General features: G+C 38.0%; 1 protein-coding gene across 5 annotated transcripts in view; it reads left to right on the top strand.

The window, feature by feature from the left end:
* The first annotated feature begins 167 nt into the window (after nt 1-167).
* dnah7 (dynein, axonemal, heavy chain 7) overlaps nt 168-21750 on the top strand; it is a 75551-nt gene continuing 53968 nt past the window's right edge. For all 5 annotated transcript variants that reach the window (XM_026144787.1, XM_026144785.1, XM_026144789.1 and 2 more), the window contains exons 1-24: nt 168-545; nt 1465-1561; nt 1687-1867; nt 2630-2696; nt 3433-3613; nt 3835-3907; nt 4054-4179; nt 4485-4604; nt 5220-5403; nt 5518-5697; nt 5779-6051; nt 6327-6454; nt 6808-6886; nt 7174-7398; nt 7490-7636; nt 7844-8023; nt 10118-10258; nt 10352-10719; nt 11639-11825; nt 16988-17181; nt 20288-20486; nt 20760-20900; nt 21262-21474; nt 21572-21681. In XM_026144787.1, coding sequence (XP_026000572.1) covers nt 477-545; nt 1465-1561; nt 1687-1867; nt 2630-2696; nt 3433-3613; nt 3835-3907; nt 4054-4179; nt 4485-4604; nt 5220-5403; nt 5518-5697; nt 5779-6051; nt 6327-6454; nt 6808-6886; nt 7174-7398; nt 7490-7636; nt 7844-8023; nt 10118-10258; nt 10352-10719; nt 11639-11825; nt 16988-17181; nt 20288-20486; nt 20760-20900; nt 21262-21474; nt 21572-21681 — 3863 coding nt within the window. In that variant the 5' untranslated portion in view covers nt 168-476. The remainder of the gene's footprint in view (nt 546-1464; nt 1562-1686; nt 1868-2629; nt 2697-3432; nt 3614-3834; nt 3908-4053; nt 4180-4484; nt 4605-5219; nt 5404-5517; nt 5698-5778; nt 6052-6326; nt 6455-6807; nt 6887-7173; nt 7399-7489; nt 7637-7843; nt 8024-10117; nt 10259-10351; nt 10720-11638; nt 11826-16987; nt 17182-20287; nt 20487-20759; nt 20901-21261; nt 21475-21571; nt 21682-21750) is intronic.

The raw sequence follows: 21750 nt of genomic DNA, 5'->3' as shown, positions 1-21750 counted from the left end.
AGTATTATATAGAACATATGAAGTGCATCTTTATTAAACACGGTTTTGTTTTTATTGCTTTTCTTATTGCTCTTAGTTTCTCTGTTTTCCACTTCTCAGCGCTGTATCAGAAAGGGGGCAGTACCACCACGTGCCACACAATGAAAGGACTCGCTCACCTAAACATTGATGTTGCCAGGGGAGATTAAAGTCTAACAGACCCGCGAGGACTTTCACGACACAACGCGAAACACAGAAACAGTGTTCACGACAGACACAAAAACTCCAGAGAAAAGCAAATAAAACGTCAATTATTTTAAATATGAAGCTTTAGATTTTTGTTGCTGTTCTACCCAAACGTCCACGCGCGCGGGTCTTCCTGTTGTCCACAGGTGTTTACGCGAGGTCACCGTTAATCACTTGGCAACTGCCCTAGCAACGGCACAGAGCTTCGGTAAAGAGTTTAGCGGTGGTTTTATGGTTGCTTTGGCACGAATATGAGTTCAGCGAAGAAAAGAAGAACTATCACAGGTAGTCGCTCACTTTTGCCACTGAGTCCAGCACAGGTAAGTTCAGAATACCTGAACTCGAATATCGTCTGTGTTTCTGTGCTGCTAACTGACCGCAACAAAAAAGTTAGGAAGCCGGTGTTAGCGCACTGCGGACGTGAAGTCCAGCCTATGTGTGTAAAGAAGACAAATGAAAGCTTAACCCTGGTTGTTATAGAAAATTATTAAAGTTAATTGTTTTATTTATTCACTTACTTATTTTCAGGTGTATGTGTATGCCTGCTTTCATTTAGGTTAGCTTAGTCTTATTTGTTTTCAGGGGAGGGCGGAGGGGGACTTACCTTGAACTCCTCTCTGTTGTACCATAATAGATTCCAGTATTCTGGAGTCAAATGTCAGAGGTCATTATTATTATTATTATTATTATTATTATTATTATTATTATTATTATTATTATTAACAGTTAAAGCTTGGCTGGTATTGGGTCTTACAACAGGACAGTGATCTGATGCACACCAGTAAACCTCTAACAGAGCGGCTGAAAAAAAAAGAATCCAGGCTCTGCAATGGCCCACTCAAAATTCAAACCTCAACCCACTGAAGTGCTTTTGTTGGATCTTTAAAAAGAGGTGTGCATAAATGACTGGTCTCAGACCTTGCTAAGCAGAACCAACTGTGAAAAGCTGAGTGGACCATAATTACTCCACAATGATGTGAGAGACTGAAAGCCATGCAGAAAACCCTTACTGTTACTTCACATTATTGCTGTTAAATGTGCTTCTGGGGTGTGCTTTTTTTTTTAAAGGGACTGCTTCGAGTCCTGAGGAGACTTTATTTCATATGGCTGTGTATTTAATTTTTTTAGAGTTTGTTTTTATTTTTCTGAAGTCTTGTATTTCTGTTAACTCAGCAATTATCTCAATTTCTAATTTATTTTAGTTTTTGATAACTCCAATAACCTCTCTCCACTGCCCAGGTCCTCAGAAAGCAGCCCTGGATGGAAGCAGGACCGTCATTTTCGCTGTTTCCTCTAATCACACAGAAACCTGATGGGACTGAAACAGCTTCAAAACGTGGGTTCATTCCTCTAGGTTTTGAGTTGTTGCCTCTTTTTTTGGATGGTTTTATGCCAGCAGTTTTGTTTTTTTGTTTTTTGTAGCTTTACAGTTTACCTTCCTGAACTGTTTCTGTGCTGTAGGAGATGAGTTAAATGATGAGGCAGGCAGCAGGGCCTTTCAAAGCCATGGCAGACCTCAGAGTCAGTTTGAGGACAGAATGTGGATGCAGAGCCGTTGGACCTCCAAGCGTCGCAGCAGAATCCGCAAAAGCATCAATCGAAAAAACCTGAATCTCAGAAAAAACCTGGTTAAATTTATATGGTGAGTTCACTGTTTATTTCTGGTCCTTTATAAGTACTTATTTGTCTGTTATAGTACAGATATCAATCTGTTTAAAATATAAAGTAAAGCATGTTTATCTCCTCCCAGTGAATGGTGATTTCTTTCACAGTAATACACTAATTCAAACTAAAAAGCAGCTAAAATAAACATTAAATAAACTGCTAAATGGACGGATCTTTATGTCAGATTTCTTTTAACTTTTGCAGAAGCCTGAGAGCAGCCAGTCTGTCTCTTTCTAGCAGCAGTGAGGGTAGCCTGCAAGTGAAAGCACAGCTTTTACTCCACTGCATTATTTTAAAACCTTAGATGCTTTGTTTCTAATTGAAATATGATATCTAAATTATGCTAAGCTTCTAGCAGTATGTAAAGTAATTAAAGTTGCTTTTTTGTGGGCCTGAAAAAAAACATATTACTGGTTTGGTTGTCCAGCATGGAAAAAATGCTCTGCATGCTGACACCGGGCTTTGAGTTTGACATGTGCTGTATGCTTTGGCAGCATGGAAGGGATGTGACTAACCACTTCACCACACATTTATGGATGGTTTTTGCATTAATATTGAATATACATTTTATGTTCTTACTATAAAGTATAATCAGAAAACTTTTTCAAAGGCAATTTTTTACTACAAACCATAACTGAGATTAAAGTATTGCGGCTTTAATGTGTTTAATATATGGAAATACTGTTTAATATGATAAAGTGGCATCTGTTTTTACTCTTATTTGCATTTTCTGACTTAGCCGGCAGGAAGAGGAAGAGGAGGAGGAGGAGGATGGCAAAACACCAGAAAGTAGAGACTGTGAAATGGTAAAATTGAACTGTGTGCTTCATGGTCGGTCACTTTTTTTTTATTGTGTATATCCTCATTAACAAGATGTTGGACCTGAAGTGTAAAAATTCTGTAACAGAAACAAAAATCCCCATCCAAATGTTTGCAATATGGTGATGTAGTCCCAGCTTCCCCTACACTGACACCCATGCATAGATTTTAATGCACAGATAAAGGATTCAGGTTTAGAGATCATTTATGTAACAAGTTTACTGGAAACAAAATGGTAAACCAAATCCTACAGGGAATTTGTAAAGATGACTTTTTTCTTCAGTTTTTCTTGTTTACTTCGATATCATCTCGGTTGTAGTTTTGAGCAGTTCTTTTTGAAAATCTTTATATAATATAGTAATCATGTTTTCTCAGTTAAGTGCTTGCAGTTGGTAACTGCAGGATTTTTTATTTACTGTGAATGATTTCCTTTACTTAAACATGCATTTTGATTTGGTAGTATAGTAAATGCAAGAAGTAAAAACACATTAATTTGAACTTCCATAGTGGTGCACCTTAAATAAATGAAAACAAGTAATATACTAAGAATATATTGCAGGTCATTCAGAAAGCACGCACAAAGAAAAATGTGCGTGCCCAGTAAAAATGGGATATTCACATGTTGAATCATATCTTTGAGTTGCATATAGGTGCAGAGTGATTCACTGGATATAGATGGATAATTTTATCAACTATTTTTTGGCTTTTTTTTTGTCCTGTCAGAGATATAACTACTACATTGAGAATGGTATAGACCTGGACCATGTGTCACCTCTGGAGGAATCTTGGGTGGAGAGCATTATGAAAAGGGTCTCCCCAAACCTGAGGCGCCACAGCGCATCACTGGAACTGCTGGTTGATGAGATCAAGGAAGACTATTTGCACAGCATCAAGACAGCAATCTGTATTTATTCATATATACTTAATATATATATATACTTTTAATCCGCAAATCATTCTGAGAATTGTTTATGAAATCCAAAACTAATTTATAGTCTTTTTTTATTGGGTTAATATGTTGGGTTAACACAAAACCTGAAGAGTTTAGTAATAATAAGAATAAAGTGGTTTCTGTGTGTGTGTGTGTGTGTGTGTGTGTGTGTGTGTGTGTGTGTGTAATTGCAGTGAAATATACATTCAGAGAATCAAAGGAAAGTGACAAAGAGAAAGAAAAAGATCTGCCCCCTCACAGACTAGAGTAAGTCTGCAGGATATTTATTGCATTAAAAACCTCTGCTAATATTCATAAGCAGTAACTACAAGACTAAACAAAATGTTCTAATTGTGTAAAGGCTTGTGGAAAATAGTTTTTTTCCTTACTGGCCCTTTATTGTTTACTGTCAGAGTGGAAAAGGTGCCAAAACCATGGAACAAGTCTTTTGTCCATGCACGCAAGAGGATTGGTGAAAAGCTTTACTCTGTCAACCCCACTGTGCTGAAAATACTCTACCTTTGGCATTTCTCCTTCAAGTGAGTATGGTTGGAAACATGATAGCTTCAAATTAATTTGGTTAAAATGAAATATTTTCTAATTTAGAAACTTTTAAATTACAAATGAATATTTAATTTAGTCACAAGTCCAGTATGCTGAAAATAGACTGTTGTTACTGGTATTTGGAAGCTGTTATGTAATAATTGATGGTGTAAAATATAGATCTCTCTCTGCTTTTTGAAAATTTGTGGCATTGAAACATTGCACCATGTCACAAATGATCAAAAAACAAATGATCAATGTAGAAGAGTCTTGTTTGCCCTGCTTGGCTATCTGGTTACAGAAATCTCCGGCTGATAGATGTAGAGGAGTTCCACTGCAGAAACGAGTCCATAGAGCTTTCTGAGTTTCAGCAGATTGTCGCTCGACATGTTGACAGTGCCAGAGGAGTCCTCCTCCAAGAGTAAGTCTGCTTTGAAATTCCACTGTTTTCGGTTTGAAACGCATTTGGTTGTAAGATGTTTAATGACTTATTTCATGTACTGCCTGTTTCAAATCCACCCACCTCATTTCATTAGGATTTAAATCTGAGCTGACTCAGTATTTTAAAACCCTCCATTACTTATTTTTGAGTCATTTTTTGCAGACTTTATAAGTCACAGTTGAACCAATGGCTAGAAGGTTCCCCTCACAAAGGCCACAGCAGACTATCCCAAAAGTCCTTTGCCTATGCATTTAGGTATGGTGGTGGAGTCGTTGGCATGGTCACAGGAAAAGGTTTCCCTGTTCAAAGCTTGACTGAGGCCCGTCTGTGTGGAATTTTCATGTTCCCCCTATGGTCTGTAGGGGTCTTCACCTTCGTCTCACAGTCAGAAGACATACATGTTAGATTAACAGTTCATTCTAAATAGGCCAGGGTAGATAAAATGCTTAAAGTGAATAGAATAAAGTGCTGTATCAATGTGGCTTGTAGTTAAAGTGCTTTGAGTGGTCAGTTAGACTGTCGGGTATCGACATGTGTGGTTCTCATTAACGTAATGTAATCTTGAAGCTGATGTTGTGTTTCTTTTTGCCCTAGTTGGCTCCTTGAAGTACAGAACATTTACCACCAAGGGTGCAAGCGTGAACTGGTGCCTTTCAAAAGCAACATGACCAAACTAGAATCTTTTTTCAACTGTGTGGCTGTGCTGATGACTTCCCAACTGCAGAATCTTCTAACAGATTCAATCATCGACTATACACACTTAATTTCACAAGATCCGGTAAGAAGAAACTGAGTAAGCTAAAGGGATTTAAATATATTTTGCTTATATTTTATGAGAGGGTGAACACTTTTTTTTTTTTTTTTTTGGTATCATTTTAATTTGGACACCTAGCGTTCAGAACGAGCCAGTGAGCACTCAGGCTTTGTTCTGCATCTGATCTTGGAGGACAGGGAGATCAAGTTTGAGCCCAACCTCAAAATATATGAGGAGGCCTTCCTAAATGTGTACGAGTTCATGCTCAGATCTGTCAGTGTGATACCTCGTGTGGAAACCAAACTGTACTCTGACTGGGTAAGGAGACAACTCTATATATAGCCCTGTTTAATAGCACGCTTCCCCCTGATTTTTATACCTTACTTTGCTTTTCTCCAGCCAAGCTCACAGTTTGGAAGTACCCTGAAGCCCATCATCCTTCCAGAGGTCCTTCATGCCCACCAGGAGGAGGTAGGCAGGGTATTCTGGGCTGAGTGTGTCAGGCCCAAGGAGTACATCCACAAGTATGATAAATATGCCACACTGGTATCGAGGCAGGCGGAAAAAGATGTGGAGCAGGTCCTCCGTGACCAGCACTCTTTCCAGGAATTTATGGTGCAGGTGCTATACTACCAGAAGCTTATCGATGAGATCCGGTATATGCCTTCCAAGGTAAATGCATTAAAAAAAATCCTTAAACCAAGGTCCCATAACTTACTCTGTAACATTTCATGTTTCCTTCCAGTTATACTGATATATATTTTGCTGAAATAGTGTCAAATCAAAAAAGCTAAACAGTGGGAAAGCTTAAAACTAATAATCTAATAATCTAATTCTTAAATCTGTGTTTCTTTGACTGGGCTTATTTAAAAGCTCTTGCATCATTTATCACTGGTCATTTCTTAAATTGTGTTAACTGTGTCACTTATTTATACCATGGATTTTAGGTGGTACGACTTGGCATGTTTGAGGTCCAGTCCTATAAGCTCATCCAGTCTCTTGTCAAGCGTGCACGGGACATACAGCAGAAACTGGTTACACGGATGCTAGATGACCACCAGAAAGCCAACAAGAAGTTAGTTGGTTCTCTTTTTTTATACTCAGCAAGAGTGTTTTCTCTCTACATCAGCATAGTTCACCAATACATCTGAAGGAAGTTATCATTAAAAAAAAGCTGAGAGGGATTAAGCAGCTTCTGTTTGGCAGATACTACTGAAATATGCATAGGGAAGCTTAAGAGCTGGTCACTCTAAAAGAATACACTGTGTGAAAGTCATAAGGGATGTCGTTTAGTGCTCTTTGTGATTTTCGGCCCCATGTTAGCTGCTCTGTGGTGTTCTCTATTGCCAAGCGGTGCCATAATAAGATTGTAAATCTGTGAAATCCTCCGTATACAGCACTGAATTAATGCCATTCTTCCTCTCACAGGCTCTGTCATGAATTTGAGCAGATTTCAGAGAAGGCACTGAGCACACCGCCAGATACTCAAAAGCTGATGGAACTTAAGGTGACTGCACCAAAAAATCACACATACCAGGCTTGTTGCATTATGCCATGCACAATTGTCCTTTACAGATTGTTCACAAAACAGTTATGGTGTGCACTTAACACCAGTCAGTAAGCTTTGTCTTTTATTTCTTTTCTTGTGGTTTTGAGTGTTTTTGGTAGTAGGCCCTCAGCTGAGGCTACAGAAAGCCTGGAAGGTCTTGCATTCCTTCACACTTATGAACTACCTTAGTATGGTTGCTGTACATTTTTTTAAAGATATAAATGACAATTTTTTTTCTTATCCAGGCTTATATTAAAAAGGTGGAGACCACAGAGATGCCTCTTTTGCAACAAAGACTAGCAGACTCTGCCACGCAGTTGTGTTTCCTGGTGGAGTTTGCCACCCTGTCAACACTGGATATGAAGCTCAATACAAAGACAATCCAGTGGTTTAAACGTATGCCATCCATCTTTGAGGAACACCAGCAGATAGTTAGCAAAATGACGGAACAATATCAGAGTGGGCTTAAGGTCTGTGTTTTTCTGTTTCAGTGTATTTTAATGTAGAGAAAACATACTGGTGGCTAAAATACAAGGACATCTTTCCTTACCCTCATTCCAGTTGTACCGTGAGCACTTGTTGCAAGAACTGGACAGCTACAGTAAACAAGTGGAGGAGTTTAAGGCCTTTCGTGAGACAGCCAATCTCAGCAAGTACCTGACAAAAGCTCAGGCCCTCAATACCAAACTGGAGTTAGCTGCTGAAAAGGTATATCACAACTTGTTACCTGTAAGCCTAGAGATATATATCTGTACATTAGTTCACAGGCATTATCTCAGGCTGTATTATGTGTTGATGTCTTATTTATAAATCAACTATGCATCTACTCATTATTTTATCTTTTCTTTCCATGTCTTTGTTTATTTCTGTATTTTACTTCTACTCTTACCTTTTGATCCTTACCTCTGTGGAAAGATTAATGATTTAAATCTAGACGAGGAGGCTTTCGGCTGGTCTGTTTCCCAATATCCAGAGCGGAAGAAGGCGCAGGAAAAGTTGACACTATTCCTGCGCCTCTATGAGACAGCTACTGATTTCATAAAACAGCGTGAGAAGTGGCTGCATGGACCTCTCACCAGTGTGAACCCAGACAAGGTAAAAGCAGTAGAAAAATTACTTTGTATTCAATGCAGGAGTGACTGGGGAGTTTAGGTGACAGATTGAGCTCAGTTCTAATTTTCTGATTTTCATTCATATAACAACGACATTCTCTGTCTTATTTACAGCCTCAGTGGTCCAACAGTAGTATAATAAGGGCATCCAGACCGTCATAAAGATTCAGATTTCTATTTTTTTGTTGAATGGTGCATTTTATCAAGTCCCTGGGAAAAAAAAACAAAAAAAAAACTGAACAAATATAAATGCATAAATAACACAGAGCTTATTTTGTAGTATTGTGAACATTCAAAACAGCTAACTTGGGTAGTTCAATAAGAAAGTGGTTGGTCAGAGTAAGAGTAGACCGAGTAAGAAAGCAATAAGATTAAATCATGAATATAATGTAAAAAAAAATAAAATCAAATGAACTTAGTCAACTTTCTTTGTATAACTAAAGCCCTTGAAGGAGCTGATGGATTTTTTTGACTGCATTTTTATCTGTTTGTGCCTTCTTATTTACATAATGACATCACTGCATGTGGTACTTTTTATTATACTCTGATGGTATTAGTATTATTTGCACTGCCATTTCCCTTTTATATTACAGCCATTCTTCCACATACTATATATATATATATATGAAAGCAGCAAAGCACTCAGCATTTTTCACTTCACTGATGTTGAGCTCCACAGAGCAGAGCTCCACATGAAACAACGTTTTCTGCTTAAACTCCTTTCCTTTTTTCCTTTTAATGCTTATTTAAGTACTTCTTTCATTAACTACATTCTCAGCTATTATTACTATAAGTACCTCTGTAAGCATTGCTAACACTGCTGCTGCCTCTACTACAATCAATAATTGTACTATTAAAAACACATTGTTAAATCTAGCATTTAATACTTGCAAGCAAACACCCTAAATACTCATAGCAACCATCTACCTTTTCATCTTGTGTTGTGGAAGTTTTCCATTAAATAAAGCCTGCAGATGAGCGGTGAGCAGTAGCTAACATTCTTTAATCAAAACACAAAAGAACAGAAAACCCAAGCTTGTGGAGAGCCTGCATGATCGCGGGGCAGACGGTCAGCAGAGTCTCTTCTGAGTCTAACATGGCTCTCAGTTAAATACCTTCTCCAGGAACAAAAAGCAGTACACAGCTGTTTCACACTTTAAGGTTCACACTCCCTTGCTACCTCCCAGAGTCCTCGAAGAGACAAAAGACTCTTCCTGTGGAGTTGTCTGCTTCCCCCAACTTCCTTACTAGACCCCCACCATTTGTCTTACTGTATGAGTGTGAGACATGTTAGAATCCAGTGGCACCAAGGTATCATACAATGAAATGATGTGATTAGTACATAAGTAAAAGAAATTTCTATACATCTTGGCAACAACAACAGTACAAATCTTGGAATAACCTTTAGCTTTCTGCCTTTATGTCCGTTTGTTTAATGTCTGTGTTCTTTGATTTATAAAAAAATTAAAAAATAAATTTTCTTTTTGTGTTATTATAAATCCTGCTGTAGAGTGGAGAGCTAAGTTATGATGTAATGCTAGCAAACATGATTCCTAAGGTCCACACACAGATAGCAAAATCCAAAACTGCAGTTCAGGCCTCCAAGATGGTCAGTCAGCTGACCACAGCTTCAGTCATTCATAATTTTAAACTATAATATGATTTTAAAGAGGGCGTCTATTTTTTAAACACCCTGTAACTGTAGTAATGGAGGAAACTCAAACCTTTTTTTTTTTGGACTAGGTGGTACACATATGCATATTTCTATTATAAATTTGGGCATTTTAACAAGGGAGTCTAAAGAAATTGACCTTTGGAGCGAGGATGAGAAGACAACTTTATTATTCAGTTTAATGAGTCATTATGACGTAACTTAAGTAGAAAAAGTTATTTAAATTTTTGCTAAAAGTTATTTTAACTTTTGCTAGAAGTTATTATAGCTCTGATGAATAAACATTTGGTGGTACAAAAATATGACATAATAAATATTTTTATTGAATTACTTGATGTGAAATTTTTATAAATTCTATTTATGTCCTGTTGTTATGTAAAAAAAATACCCCCATTCCCAAAATAGGTAGAAGGTGATGTTGGCAACTATTGGCGCGCTCTATACAAGCTGGAGAAATCCTTAAGTGAAGTACCCAATGCCCTTAATATAGCAAACACTATAAAGGCTAAGGTGGAAGACTTCAAGGAGCACATTCCTATGGTGCAGGTGAGAAATCAAGAGTAAGATTTGGTATTTGACTTTAATACAATATCATTTGAAATTTTGGAAGTAATTTGGACTGGATGTACTTTTTCATAGGTACTGTGTAATCCCGGCCTGCGTAAACGTCACTGGGATGCCATGTCGGACTTGGCTGGCATCTACCTGGAGCCAGCTGATGATCAGGTGTCTGTGTCTAACTTCCTATCAATGCACCTGGAACAGCACTTGAGCAGCTTCGAAGGCATCAGTGAAGCAGCCAGCAAGGAGTACTCACTGGAGAAGGCCATGGAGAAAATGGCCAGTGAGTGGGATCACATGGAGTTTAATCTCCTTAGCTACCGAGAGACGGGCACCTCAATCCTGTCATCGGTGGAAGAAGTGCAGATGCTGTTAGATGATCACATTGTGAAGACACAAACCATGAAAGGCTCACCCTTCATTAAACCTTTTGAAGTGGAAATACGGTGAGAGTCAAGAGGAATTGCTTTTGAGTAATTTTACTTTGCTTGCTTGGAAAATAAGTTTGGTGTAATGTTATTAAGGGGAAAATTCCATACACTCACTATTTAGCTGCAATCTGTTGGCAGTCTATGTATTGATTGCTGCAGGGCTCGGCTGAGATTGTGTGGCAAACAGACATCTGTGCCCCACCGCCCTTACTGCTAATGTGAACTTGTTGCATAATTTAGCTGCCAAAATTGACTGTTTCTGTGAGCATCTGTGCTCCCCAAAACACCAACAAAGAAGCCCAGAGATGTACGGCTTATTCATAGATGCTGTGGTGATAGTGAGCTAATGAGTTCTCTCCAGAAGGACTTCACATTTAAACAGATGCCACATGTGGATTAAAGTACCCACAACAATCCCTGCTGAGATCAGAAGAGCTTGAATCATTTTTTCAACCTCTACAGAGAGGTAAAAGGTCTGAAATGATGAACTGAAACAGTTTTATAGGGAAACATTGCATGTCATTGTACAAGTATAATAAGCAGCTATAGAAAATGTCTTATGGATGTTGTGTGAGTTTTCATCAAAGACATGCATGTGGTCTTAGTTTAGGCCTGGTCGTGTTTTTTTTTTTTTTTTTTTAAATAACTGTGATCAGGATGAAGATGACAAATATTATATGTAATCATTGAAAACAAAAACTTTAAAAATCAGTTGGGATTTTTTTTTTAAATGCACCAACCTTTTTTATTTTTGTGAACAATGAAATATTATATAGCAAAGATTGCAAAACAAAAAAAAAAGAATAATAGCATGTAAAGGAATCAGTTTGTCTTTTCCAAAGCTTGAATCTGACCCTCTGCATCTGATTGCAACATTTTAACTGCAAAATGACTACACATCAGTAAGTAATGTTATTATAATTTTTATCATTAGGGAATGGGAGGGCAAGTTGCTGCTTCTCCAAGAAGTTATGGACGAGTGGTTAAAGGTGCAGTCTACTTGGCTGTACCTGGAGCCCATATTCAGCTCCCCAGACATCATGGTTCAGATGCCTGAAGAGGGACGCCGATTCACAACTGTTGATAAAACATGGAGAGACATCATGAAACAGGTTTCACTGGTGAGTGTTTTTGATCTAACACTATTGCCTTTGAAAAGCAAAAAAAAAAAAAAGACCTGTGTATTTGTACTTGTTCTGTGGTTTGAAATGCAAATATAGCTATAGCGCATCCAACTCAGGACATGTATTTATTACTAGACAGCATACACCTTAAAATTTCAAGTGTTCTACTGTAATCAGATTAAATTCAGCGCATTAACCTGAGCAGGTGGGTCAGCGTGCAGACACATAAACATAAACGCACACTGAGAGATTGTGAGAATATGTAGGAAAAGAACAATGTCAGCCAAATACACCGATACAGCCAAAGCAGAAGGGAGCATTCAGACAGAGGGAATGCGATAAGAGTGAATCAGTCCGAAGCGGATGGAGAACGAGGCAAAAACAACTGAGCGGGGATAGAAAGTGAGTGTTGCAAGAGCATCCTCAAAGAGTTTCCAAAGGGTAATTGGCGTCCTCAGTAGACCTGAAATGAGACACATCAATTTCAGGCAGTGTCCTCCGAAAGCCCAGCCTGACTGCACCATCAAATAGAAATTATGGATTTTGTCTGGAAGGGGCAGGGGTGTATGGAACCACAAAGAAAATGAGGTCACCGAGGGATGGGCAGCCTGCACACAAAGACGCTCATGTGTACACTCTAAGCTGCTTTGATATGTTACACTGTGTTATTGAGCATAAATACTAAAGCAGTACAGTTTAAACTTAATTTTTTTCCTGTATAATGGAGCTCAGTTTCTAAAGGCTATATGTACTTTTTTCTTTTATTAAAGTAACATATGGCCAAAATGTTGTATCAATATAAGGATTAAAAATTTAATAGAAAATTCTGTAAATAGAAAGATTTGTTGGAGTGAGAGAAAAGGATAGATTATGAAGGCGTGATCAAAAAGTTTGGGGATTGGTTCATTAAAAATCAGAAATTTTACCTCAATAGATTTCAGTGTTTTTCTATTCAAGGTCATGTTTTCAAGACCATCCAGATTGCTTTCAGTGTGGTGGATATTTTTAGATATATTTAGAAATCCTGTTCTGACCACTTGGACTGTGCGTCTGGAATTTGGCTGTAGACCTTAAATTCGTCCAGAGAGCAGCCATCAACTTCAGTTTCAAATTTAGCCAGATTTTATTTAAAGGATCATTAGAGCTGGGCCTCCAGCTTCCACCGAGCAGTTTTCAACAGCTTTCAGTTACCGAGCCTGAGTGCGGTGTATCAGATTCAGTTCTGCACCGCGAAATCATACTCCAAAGTAAACCTATGCTCTAAATTGACCTTTCTGCAGTGTCCTGAAGCGTTATGTTGGAAGGAGAGCGTTCATCGTTGCGTTGTATCATGCCACACATACACCACAGTAAAACAATCTGCGCTCAACAACTTGACTTCTTGCCAGATTTGGTTCATTGTAAGTTTGTCAAACAAAAATCAAACTATTTGGAAGCAGTGGAAGAGATGTATCGCCAATATATAGAGTATGAGGTTGGGGAAAAAAATTGGTATGGCATAGTATTATAATATTTTGCATGGGGGATATTGTATATATATTAGTGCATTGAACCAAAGAGAAAGTAGTTCAGCGTGGCACCAGAAAATGATCTTAAACAGATCCCTAAAATTAAATTATTTTTTTTAAAAAAAAATTTTTGATAGGGTTTTGATAGGGAATTCCTCTAACTTTTTATAAATGTGAATGTATAGCGCTACCAGTAATGACAAGGGGAAAAAGTGATGAGTGATGAGCTCAAAATCTGTAACTGTCCTCTGCTGCTGTAATACAACCCCAAATCCAGGCAAGCTGCGATGCTGTGTGTAATGTAAATAAAAAAAAAAATGCAATGATTCAATGCAAATCTCATAAACACACGTTTTTTTTCACAGTGCAAGACTGAAAACATAACAAATTTTGTCAGTCTAAACATTTGATATGTTTCTATCTCCTCTTGTGTATAAAATACGTATTTATTTCGAGTCATTGCGTTCTCGTTTATAATTTAACAGTGTCCCAACTTCATTGTAACTGGGGTCATAAATCATTTCAAACAAGAGAGTTCCCCGACAAAATTGTAATTATGGCCATAAAAATTATGTTTTTCTGCTTTTTGTTCTCAAATTTTGTTCATTGCTTAAAGCTCATTTTAATTCACCACCACACGAGGGCCAGTTACAGAAAAATACCTCCTTGGCATGATCTTGTACTGCATCAAAATCTGACAAACAGTACATCCCTTCTCTTTGTCAATAAGACTGATCAGTGATGCATGAAATTAGAATCATCTCAACTTCATGCTATGACACGAGTGTGAGCAAAGTCAGATCCTCTGTCCACATCAGGACGTCTTTGCCCAGGTTGTTGTCATCACATCAGCCACTGGGAGTTGCTCAAGATCCACTCATCTTCTAGCACCTTACAGCATCACCATCTTCACTTAATTTTCCTGGTCTTTTTTTATTTTTTTTATTTGCTGCTTGTATTAGTGTGTCACTTACTTTACTATTGCATGCTCAGTTGAAAGTACAAACAGGGTAAATCAATTTAAAAGATTTATTTCTATGAACCTGCTTCCTTTTAACTATGCAGCGCACCACACCCAAGTTCCTTTGAGTGAGTGAAGAAGGAGAGAAACAGCTTACCTATGAGCACAAAGAGAAGACGACTGGCATAGTGTTTATTAATATAACCACATATATAGATATACCTCTAATAAACCTGAGAATGAGCTAGTAAACTAGCCAAAGACTAGTTCACACTCATATTGTGTAATAAAGGACAACACAATTTTTGTCCTGGATGTGTGTTATTTTTTTAAGACCTGCTATATCAGCTGGGAACACTTCCCACCCTTTGTGGGTGCATAGGAATCTACATTACCTCACAGTACCTCCATAAAGCAATATTAGCATTTCAACATAAAATATAAAAATAGACCTGTTATTACAATGTACTCCTAAAGAATGGACCAAAATCACAAATGTGAAGATTCATAGTTCATCAATCAGGAACACTTTGTCAGAATAATTACATGCTGACAGAAATGCAATCAAATGTGCCTTGTCTTTGCAATTGAGCTTGAACGTCTGATTTAGGCTTTCATTTCTCGGTTACTGTATTTTAAAATTGTATCTTTTGGCCTGATTTAAGAAAGGAAAAAACACGATCTAGAACAGTTTAAACCTCTCATTGTTTAAATGTTACTTTCACTATATTTGTAGGAAACAAAACCTTGGGAAAACTGCCTATACTTAGCACATTTTACAAAGTCAAGAGCAACCACGTGTTAAGGATGACTAAATCATTGCAAATCAGCATAAGGTGATACCGTGTCTGCACCATTTTTACCTTCAAGGTATAATCAGTAATCGTTTTGGCTTTTTCTTTCTTCTACATCCAACATTTGTTTGGCTTCCAGACGTCTCTGTGTCAAACCTTTGATCAAGTTATCCAGCCAGTATATATACTAGATAGCCTTGATGCTTCCTTGTTTTACCTGATAGATTTTTCATGTGCATTACTGTATGGAGCCCCTTACCAGATTTGTTTTCTTTTGGTGCCTGTTTCTTCTTGTACATGACCAGCAATCGGGAGAAATGCCTTGTTCTTCTCTTACTCCATGTTTATGAAATTTTGCACAATTTTGAAAAATTCACAATCTAAGGAGACACAAACACGGGTCATCTGACCAGGAATCAGACCGCGGGCATTGTGATTATGTGTTGTAACCATTAGACCAAATGTTCATCCATGTTTTTTCATGTTGACTCCACACTGGCTCTGCTCCTTCCTGTCTGTTATTTCATTCCTAGAAGATGATATCAGACTTCATTTCAGAACTGCCAAAATCTTCATGTGAGCGGGTTAGAGGTTCACTGTCCAACCTTGGAAATTAGACAGACTTTTTATTTAGACGCTTCCTGGGGGTGACAGCTCCAGAGGATATTGAATTAGTGTACAGATGAGATGATACGAGAGCTGAAATATTTCAAAGGTGCTAGACATGCCTCAGGTGAAATCTCTATTGCTCTCTCCCACCATAGATTTTTCTCTAGACTCTGTGTGACAGGTGGACCTCAGTGTGGAGCATAAAGTGGATTTTGTTAAAGGAAGAAATTGCAGTGTTTTAGTGTCACCTTCAGAGCAGCATTGACAACACTTATGCAAAGCAGAAACCTAAAAGGAATGTGAATTTCTCCTGAATGTTAATGTTTTATAAATAAATCAACTCACTCCGATCACTATTATTTAGTCATCGGAGTGGTCACTTTTGCATTTTTCTCACTTTTCCAACATGGTAACTTCATTCATTTGTAATTCTGGTATTTATGTTGTGCTTTAAGCTGTCCAGGGTGCACAGCCTGCCACTCAAAGCCAACTGGGCTAGACTTCAGGCTGTGTTTTACACTAATTTTCTGACATTTTTGGTTAATAGCTGTATACTCAACATTTCTGTTTCCAGGCTGCCACACTGTTGAGCCAGTTGTAAAATAGCACATTGTTCCTCACCAAATGCTGCCGTGCATGTTATTTGTCTCATTATCCCTCAGAATTTTGCTCTTCTGATGGATTTGAATTTGCTCTCTCTGTCAGTGGGTCTCAGTGCTGTGTATTGATATGAGCTGAGTCCTGAATTTGCATCCAGGATGTTTTCAAACTCTTATGTATAATTGTCAGTGCAGCCTCACCAACTTGGATGCAGGAAAGATGTGAAAAAGAAACAAGTGCTGATTCATCCAGGACTAGTATTATCACAGGACTCTGTATGGTATTTCCTTTTAACTAGAGCTTTATCAGACATTTATCTGACTATGACTAAGACTAGTGCTACTTCTCATTGAACTAAGTCATGGTGCTGTACAAGATTGTGACTATCTGGGAAGCTAATGTGATATAACGTTTGTATTCTAGTATTAATAGCTAACCCAGTGGAAAGCTTTATGTTACAAATAAGCCAACATAAAAAAAAACATTTTGGTAACACACCTGTGAAACTGAAGTGTGTAGTTGCCTGTTTACCACCCAAAAGAACATAAACTTAGAACTTAGAATAATCCATTTCAAACGTTTTGTACTAACTAGTTTTTTAAATGTGCTGAAGTGAGTTAACAATGAAGATCAAATTTCCCGCATTGACAGTGGACAAAGCATTAAAGGTGATTCTCTTCAATGCAGAACAAGCACGTGTTGGCTGTGATAGCCATTGACAAGATCCTGGAAAGACTGCAAATGTCCAATGAGTTTCTGGAAATGATCCTCAAAGGTCTTAATAACTACTTGGAGAAGAAACGTCTCTACTTTCCACGGTTCTTCTTCCTCTCAAACGAGGAGCTGCTGGAAATCCTCTCTGAGACCAAAGATCCTACAAGGTAAAGAACTATAAGTGTGCACACAGTTAGATTTATTTTTTATCATAACAACAGTAATAATAATTTTAATCAATTAGCTATGGATGTTATCGACAACCCTTAAAGAGAAAACCCCCCATCAAAACTAGCTTTGTACTAGAGATGGCACGATACCACTTTTTTATGTCCGATACCGATATCATAAATTTGGATATCTGCCGATACCGATATGAATCTGATATAGTGTGTTTTTTAATCAATAAAACAGTTTTTTAAATATCTTGCTGCATTTTGTATAAGTTCATACTCAAGTTTAAATAAACAACAACACTAAAGCTATTCTGTTATACCTGTATGTAAAAAAACACACTGCACCCAAAATATTTCATAGTTCAGCAACACTGATCAATCTAATAAACTTAAACCTGCACCATCATCCCTATTCTGGTATTTTAAAGAGTACTTAGCAGAAATATTAAGCAACCTAACTAATAGGGTTGCAAACTCCCAGCAAAAGAAAATAGGGAACCACCCCCCACCCTCCACCTCATGATGCTTAATCGATGTAATCAACTTTAATTTGATGCAGGGTGAAAAAAAATGCACAGAAATGAATTATTTTTCAAGAATAATTAAATAGATTCAACATCTTTCTTCAACAGAATTGCAGACTGCACAGATGGTACCTTCCCAAAGGAAAAAGTACTATAGCTTACTAGGGTATATTAGACTTAATAGTTACTATATACAGTAATGGACTTCTATACATTTTACATGAGATTAAAACTTTGGGTGTAAGATTCAGATAATTATTAAATAATTAAAAGCTGGACATTTTAAATGAGAATAAGAAAGAAAAGTATGTCTTTGTGCCCCCTTTTCCCTGTTCATGCCCTATCGGTCCCCCTGGCTAAACTTTGCTAGATCCGCCCCTGCACAGTTACAGCCGTCAGCTGCGTAGAAAAAGATCCTCGAGTAGAAAGTAATATTAAATAAATTCTAACAACAGCTTATCAAGCTTAAACGTGCTGCTGTTGTTCAGCCGCTGGTTTCCTCTTTCTGGTGCAAAGTGGGCCAAAAGCAAACCAGAGAGACGGACTCGCGACAGAAAAGCCGATCAGCTGATCATTAATCAGTTTCACGATTGAATTAGCAGCAGGAGAGGGAGGGAGAGAGATAAGGCAGTCGCTCCATATATCGGTTGTTAAGCTTAACATGGGAATGTTTTACAAACATTCAGAGATGAACTTACACACTTGCTTTACTTCTCTCTGGGATAACTTCCTCGGAGATGAAATGCTGGGAGGCTACAAATACACACAGCCGCTCTATCACGTGGTACATACTGCTCGGTTATAAGCAGAGTTACGCCGTGTCGCAAGTTTTGTGAGGTGCTTTTTTGATATTTAATGGATCGATTACATTTTTTATTTCTCACCGATATCCGATCCAGTAATTTAGGTCCGTATCGGACCGATACCTATACGTAATATCGGATCGGTCCATCTCTACTTTGTACTACAATGTATAGTATATAAAAAGGTCTCAGAACATTTTCCAGTAAAAAGATTTGAAACTGAGATTTATGAAGTGAAAGAAGAAATGCAGAAAAGGAAATGGAAGACTATGATTGGGGGCTAGTTATAAATTAATCATAACAGCCCTTTGTTTTCTTGTGCTTACAGCAGCTACTTTACCTCCATAGTGGTTACCCAGAAATCCTCACTGATAACCAACACTTGTCTCATTTCACCCTGGGCATTCAGTTAATAATAAATGTGATTTGAGGCAAGATGTTCAAGCCTCTTACTCTCCTCCTGTTATTTCTTTTTCTCATTTCATTTTCATTCTGCTCTCCCTCAATTCGCTCTCTGACTGCTGGGACTTAACAGTACATCTGTACAGATACACAGTCATCAGCTCTTCTGTAAAGAAGGGATTTCTGCAGCACTGATGTGGATGGTGGGTTTGTGTAGGCCACAGAGGGGTAATTAATGTTGGGGGAAATTTGCATTACTTGTCACTGAATGTAATGTCCTGAGAAAAATGCATACTTTAAATTCAGGGACTGTTTAACAAATACCACAGACAAATGTGGCATTTACAACATAGCAAACCACAGGACATGAAGCGTTAAATTAGGATGCTTGACTGAGAGTTATCTCTTTGAGGTTTTATAGGTCCAAGTGTATGAAAATTCTCCAACTAACTAAATTCAGTGATTTAATACTCAAAGAAGTCATAATCATACACTTGTGTACCTTTGGAAAGTAACCTGATACTATTAAGACCTAAAAAAAAATGCTTTTTTGCCTACCTATGGATAGAAAATCATGTAGCAGCTGGTGTCTTGTGGCAAACTGAAGAACACTGAAAGTATTGAGACTTGAGTGCATTTATCTTTTTTCATGTGTGCTCTCTTTTTCTTTTTAAGAATTTCCGTTTTTAAACTCTTCTGTAATTGACAAATCCAAGTTTTATTATTCAGTACAACAAATGAGAGCTCAGCCAGTATAAATGCAGACCAATAAATCACCCTCATTGCTGGGGACATAAGCATCAAATAAAACCCCCTTTGTACAATTTTGTTTCAATATTCTTTGAAATGATTCTGTTTGCAAAAGTTTCTATTAGTAGAAAATTACACTGTTCAAATAATAATCCATTTTTTTGTTGCTTTGAATCAGTTTGCTCAATTTCCTCCGATGAAAGCGGGAGAGAAGATTTATTACGTATGTCTTTTTGAATACAGAAAAATCAGAAGTTTTCAAACTCTCCACATGGGGAATTTCGCACATAACGATATTGAAATTGTCTGGGTGATATTGATCCAGACACACAGACAATTTACTGCTTGTCTCACTGGCAGTGCAGTAAAAGAGGGGCATCAGCAGCTCGCAGACAAAGCTGTAGTTTTGTCTAAAGTGGATTCATTTCAATCCAAATTAAGCTTCACAAAGCTAACAGACAATTGTATATATGGCTGTGTGCAAGCTTGATACTGTGTGTTAAAGTGAGGGACAGTGTAAGTTTGCATATATTTTGGCCATTTGATCAGATTTACAGGCCTGTGGAACTTGAACTGTAACTTTGAGTGATTCGCTTTTCTTGCATTCCTTTCCACAAGGGTGCAGCCCCATCTGAAGAAGTGCTTTGAAGGCATTGCTAGTGTGTTGTTCACTGATGTGCTGGATATCACCCACATGAAGAGCAGTGAGGGTGAAATGGTGCAGCTCCTGGATGTTATTTCCACCTCCAAAGCCAGGGGACAGGTGGAGAAATGGCTTTTAGAACTGGAGAGTGGCATGACTGCCTCCCTGCATAAGGTGTTGTGTGGATTTTTATTGAACTATTTTTAAAGATTAATTCATTTATAGCATAGAGAAACGTTTGAAAACAACATATTTCATACCTCAGATGCTGTTTTTAGATTGCTTTATAAAAGTAGTAGGATTGAGAATTTGCTCTTATGTGTTATTTCTGTTTCCAGCCACAGTTGACCGCGTATGTTCCAGGTTGCACCAAAGCCTAAGGGTGCAGCCAAACCATCATGATACACAGTTGTTTGAGTGATTTGCTGCTATTGTGGTCAATTGCAGGTAATAGGGGAGGCTATCGAGGCATACCCCAATGAGCTGAGGATAAACTGGGTGCGTGCTTGGCCAGGCCAGACTGTATTGTGTGTTTCACAAGTCTACTGGACGAAGCATATCCACAAAGCTATCAAAACAGGACAGAAGGTAATCAGCTCAATATATATCTATTTTTATATATATATGTCATATACAGTATATCCTGAATATGGGCTAAAAAGTTGATTGTTAACAATATCACCAGATTGCTGTTGTAACCAGCTGCTGGATGGAAACATCTCACAGAATAAATTTTTTTTTTAATATCCGTCAGAAATTCTTTACAATTTATTTCACAGGATTAAGGACATAGCCAGCCAATTAGAGCACTAAGAAAAATGCAATCTCTTGATTGTGGACTTTTTTTTTTTTATTAGTAATTTCAAAGATTGAACTTGATGCTGTTATCTTTCTGTCGTGATGAACTCTGTCTTCCTCTTCTTTCTGTTTAATGACGTTTCTCCCTTAGGCTCTTGATGCTTACCTGGAGCAAAACAACAAACAGATTGATGACATTGTGGGTCTTGTGCGTGGAAAACTGTCCAAGCAGAACCGGGTCACCCTCGGAGCCCTTGTCGTGCTGGATGTCCACGCCAGGGATGTGTTAGCCACACTGGTGCAAAAGGGGATAAGTGATGAGAACGACTTTGAGTGGCTTAGCCAACTGCGCTATTACTGGGTGGTATGTGAAAGGAGTGATTGGGGATACTGGGCATTCATGGCAACTCATAATACCATTGCAGTCATTTACTTCAGACTCTGCATCACACGCTTTGCAGGAAAACCATCTCCAAACCAAGATGATCAATGCTGGTTTGCCATATGGCTACGAATACCTGGGCAACACTCCACGTCTGGTCATTACACCACTCACAGACCGCTGCTACCGGTAAAGCTACTGCAGTAACATACTCAACAGTTAACTACACTGTTAGTTAGTCTCCTGTCTTATTACTTT

Source organism: Astatotilapia calliptera, chromosome 16 (genome assembly GCF_900246225.1).
Source record: "Astatotilapia calliptera chromosome 16, fAstCal1.2, whole genome shotgun sequence".
NCBI lineage: Eukaryota > Metazoa > Chordata > Actinopteri > Cichliformes > Cichlidae > Astatotilapia > Astatotilapia calliptera.
This window is presented reverse-complemented; position numbering and strand designations above follow the sequence as displayed.